The following is a 4,329-nucleotide window of genomic DNA, read 5'->3' as shown; positions in this document are numbered from 1 at the left end:
ACCCTGGTTGCTTTAATATACCTTAGAGCGTAAAGAAGACTTTAGCAAGTAATTTAGTATATGTCCATCAATTAACCAAGATATATTTCATTTTTAAAAACTGTATTTTGAGAGAGGTGCTTGTAAGGAAGTAGACCGCCTATTACGCACCATCTGTTATTCAAATGTGGTTACTCATTGACAGGACATTACCCTCTTTTCTCATCAGCGCTGGTTGTAAAAGTCGGCTCATCCATATTGAGCTGCTCTCTGCAATTATAGCAGGACTAATGGTCCTCAGTTATCAGAGGCGCATGCCTCAGAATTATGCAACTATGTCACTGAATTTTGATGCAATTATGCCACAAAGAACGGACACAGCTTAATGCTTGCTGGAATGTTTGTGGGTATTGGTATGGTGCTTGGATTTGCAGCAGTTTATGAGGAAATATTGTTTAAGGAATATACATTCATGGCATGTGTTGAAAAGAGGTAAGCTTTGCTTTTCTAAATTTTATTGATAATTTGCATCTATAAACTCCGTGCACCATTTTTCTCATAGCAGCAGTCTTTTAGCTTTGTGCTTTTTGACAAAGTCTTACCTTAGTCTTAATCGGAAAGGTACACTAAAGAGGTCCACAATGATCTCCTTAACTGAATTTGCACTTGCAATGTGAAATGCTGTGTTTTGTGAGTAAATGTGCTGAGTTTTCATGTAAGATGCATACAAGCTGTTCTTTCTTAGATTATTTGGTTAGCACATACTCACAAATGCACATGGTTATTCATTCAGCTGAGCTTTGTCCCTGACTTAGTCAGGAAATATTATTTGTGTTATATAATATATTTTGTTTTTAATGTACTACAGCTATAGACAATGGTGTTCCCTAACAAACACTATCTTGTGATACAGAATAGAATTTCTGAATAATTGCTGGTCACTTGCCAAAAATGGCTGAAGATAAGAGAAAGGCTACTCCTTACCAGCACTTGACCTGTGACTGGTGTTAATATATCTGCCCTAGTTGTTACATTTTACTTGTCAAGCCTCTCTCAAATACACCATGCTCTTGAGATGGTGAATGTCTTGGCTTGCTGTAACTGGCATAATAGTACGCTGGCCGGCTTTGGCCAGAGGAGGAGGGAGATGATGGGGGATGGCTACAGGTCCTGAGCCCTGCTCGCTGAGTTTCCGATCAGCTCAATCCGGGATTAGTTCACTGACGGAGATGGTGCTGACCCTTTGCCAAATCGGGCCTTACAGCTACACCCACTTACCCTGCTGGACAAACAACTGAGAGATGGAGGCATTCATTGAAAACTTTCCCTGGCAAGACGGCCCCTGGAACCAGGACCAGGTTGAGAGCAGAAAGTCATTACTTCAAAATCTGCTTTTAACGTTTGCTGCACCTATTGTGCAAGGTTACTAGGACATTGCTGTGTTTACTGTATGGAGTATTTATAACAGCAGATCAAGAGACTCCTGAGGCAAATTCCTCCCGGGGAATGTTTCCGCTGTTCTCGGGGGGACAAGCGGAGCAATTACACAGTCTGTCTGAGTCGAGGAGGGAGCACTGTGTTAACCACAAAGCGCACGTAAAGCTAAAAAAACCCACCGTTTCTGCTTTCAGGGGACTTCAGCGGGTGCAAGCCAGAGAGATAAACTGGTCTCCCATTGGCAGGTATGCTCTTAGAACAGTCTAACTTGTCTAACAACACTGTTTGGTTAACAGTTTCATGCTGCTTATTGACATGATTTTAGAAGCTGAGGTGAGAGCGGGTGGATTAAGATACTGAACAAATCCAGCTGCTGTATGTGTGCCAGGAAACCCAGTTAAATATTTTAATAGAGCAGTGTTTACACTGATAGGCAGCTCTGAACGTGCCGACTGAGTAAACAGGGAAACGAGAACTGCGATTGGAGGCCTATTTGGTGATTGCGTTTGTTGTTAAGTGAACCACCTTTACGTCAAAGAGTTCAGTTTTTCCACCTGAGTTGACATCAGTGTGCAAGCACAGAGTCATGTTAGGGGGGTCAGGCTGGAGAAGTCAAATGTTGAATTCAGATAAGTCACATCAAACTCAAGCAGTTAGTCTGGTAGTTTACTTCATTCCAAGGCGAAGTTTATCATCCTAACATTAACATTTCTTTATTTGAACGATGGTCACTTTCCGGACGTTGTCATGATTGTGATTATTATTGTATAGAATGGAAACCAGAGATTATGATGCCAATCAGAGTTAAGAGTATGTTAACCTGTTGGTTGATTGACAAATTATCAGTGCATGGTGTCAGTTAAAAATATTTTTTTGTGTACTTGTACATATCTCTGTCGATACTCATATAATGTGTATAAAATGTGCGCCTATGCCAGAGAACAATTCTTCAGTTCTTATAATATGGATGAAAGAATGTGGTCTACACAACTATCTAACTTTTAAAATTCAAACGATGGAAATAGCTAAACAAGTTTGCTGGTTTCCTTTAGCTGTTTCCTTTATACCATATGGCACATAGTATGTGTGCTGTACCATGGCTGGATAAATTGGGATCATCAAAGTTACCTAAAAGTTCAGCTACTAGAATTCATTAGCATCAATAATGAGCATACAGGACTGTTGTATTCAGAGTTTCGGGGCATCCTGTTGTATGAAAAGCATTTTGTTCTGTTTATAGCTATGGAAATATTAGGACTGGTTCAAAGGATGATTCATGTTGGAAGACTGCTAAGAAGTCCAGCAGTCAGATATGTGTTCCAATTGCTTTCTCTGTCCAAAGGTCGAAAGATATTTAGGTGGTGACTAATGATTAATGACTTAATGAATTCGTCTTCTACAAATAGCTTTTCAGTACCTGTGTTGTTTTTGTTTTTATTTTTTTATTTCTTTAAATAGTTAAACATTACCCTCTTCCATTTTCACCATCATATCCTCCTGTGCATTATTATCTAAATGTAACTTTACAGGAAATTTCTGAGAAACGGTTGTTTCAGGGAACGTGGAGGTTGTAATTTTCCCCAGGTGTGACCAGTAAAGCATGTATGTTTCACTCCTGTACCACAGTTGGATATTTTCCACCGTGGGGAATGTGTCCACACCTTTTGGGCTACTGAATGAGTCGTGTGTTTAAGTGCTATGCAGCATGTGACCACAGTATGAGCTGGTTTGAACGAAAAAAACCACACTGTGCCTTTAGTTAGCAGTAAGAATGGCACCACAAGATGTGTGTAACAAATTAGTTTTCCAGGACAGAGCTTCTCAGTAACAGAGCTGACCTCTGTTTCTGTGTGTTAGTCTGTGGAGATGCACTACACGATTTGGCCTGATAAGAGAGGGATGACAATATTTATAAAACTTGCCTCTGTGCTGCTATTTTGTTCCACATGTGCTTGCGTCTAAACAGTGACAACTGTGCCAGTTATTTAAAAATATGAAAACTGTTGCTTTTGTAATACATCTTTATAAGATTGCATTATTTAGACTGATTGGATGCAGTGTCAGCAATCTCAATATTTAAAAGTACAATCTATTTTCTCTGGAAGGAATTTATGCTTTTCTTAGACTAAAATATTGAAGTAAAAAAAAAGTGTTGTAATTTTGGATGTCAAATGTTATATGTCTGAAAAGGAAATCTGTCTTATGTATGCAAATAATTATTTATCAGTTATAAAACAGGATTTCACTCAGTTTCACTATGTCTGATGAATCTCCATAACAAGTTTAGTCTTAAATATAAAGTCTTCCCCTTGTCCCTTCCCCTTTCTCTGAACTCTCAGATCTCATAGGAGTATATAAGACATTTTTTTCCCCCCTAGAAAATCATTAAATGACTTAATTATTATACCAGATTCCCCTCTGGATTAAAAGTTTTAAAATGAATAATTTTATAGTCAAAATCATCCCACGAGTTTTGGCTTTAAAATGTGTGAAATTAAATATTCATTCGGTGAATCTATTGACTCGCTTGCACTCGTAGGTCCCTGGATGCCCCGCGGCGAACTGTCCTCGGCCGCCCAGTTCTTCCCAATGGCCGGGAGTTGACCAAGCCCACCAAGATGACGCTGCGCGAGCAGCTGAGAGAGAAGATTTCAGCGGCCTTCTACCGCCACGGGCTGCTGTGTGCCTCCTATCCAGTACCCATCATCCTCTTCACCTCTGCCAGCATCCTCACCTGCTGGTAGGTATTGAGTGTAATATAAGTAATTTGAGCATACAGGGAACAGTTTTAGTAATATGGATTTCTTTTTAACTTTGAAAAACTGACAAGCTGGCATTTACACCTACGTGTTATACTGATGAGTTCATTGTGGAGCATCTACTCCTGTTCTTGTTCTTGTATACAACCAAGTA

The 4,329-nt window shown here is 39.6% G+C and overlaps 1 protein-coding gene across 4 annotated transcripts in view; it reads left to right on the top strand.

The window, feature by feature from the left end:
* The first annotated feature begins 1,203 nt into the window (after positions 1 to 1,203).
* Positions 1,204 to 4,329, top strand: part of scap (SREBF chaperone) — a 28,908-nt gene continuing 25,782 nt past the window's right edge. For 3 of the 4 annotated variants that reach the window (XM_005739227.1, XM_005739226.1, XM_013912436.1), the window contains exons 1-2: positions 1,204 to 1,661; positions 3,956 to 4,156. In XM_005739227.1, the coding sequence (XP_005739284.1) occupies positions 1,486 to 1,661; positions 3,956 to 4,156 (377 nt within the window). In that variant the 5' untranslated portion in view covers positions 1,204 to 1,485. The remainder of the gene's footprint in view (positions 1,662 to 3,955; positions 4,157 to 4,329) is intronic. The other variant, XM_013912437.1, reaches the window with a different exon arrangement.

This window comes from Pundamilia nyererei, unplaced genomic scaffold (assembly GCF_000239375.1).
Source record: "Pundamilia nyererei isolate P.nyererei 1_Seehausen unplaced genomic scaffold, PunNye1.0 scaffold00090, whole genome shotgun sequence".
Classification (NCBI taxonomy): domain Eukaryota; kingdom Metazoa; phylum Chordata; class Actinopteri; order Cichliformes; family Cichlidae; genus Pundamilia; species Pundamilia nyererei.
Note: the sequence above shows the minus strand (reverse complement) of the source record. Positions and strands in the feature narration are given on the sequence as shown.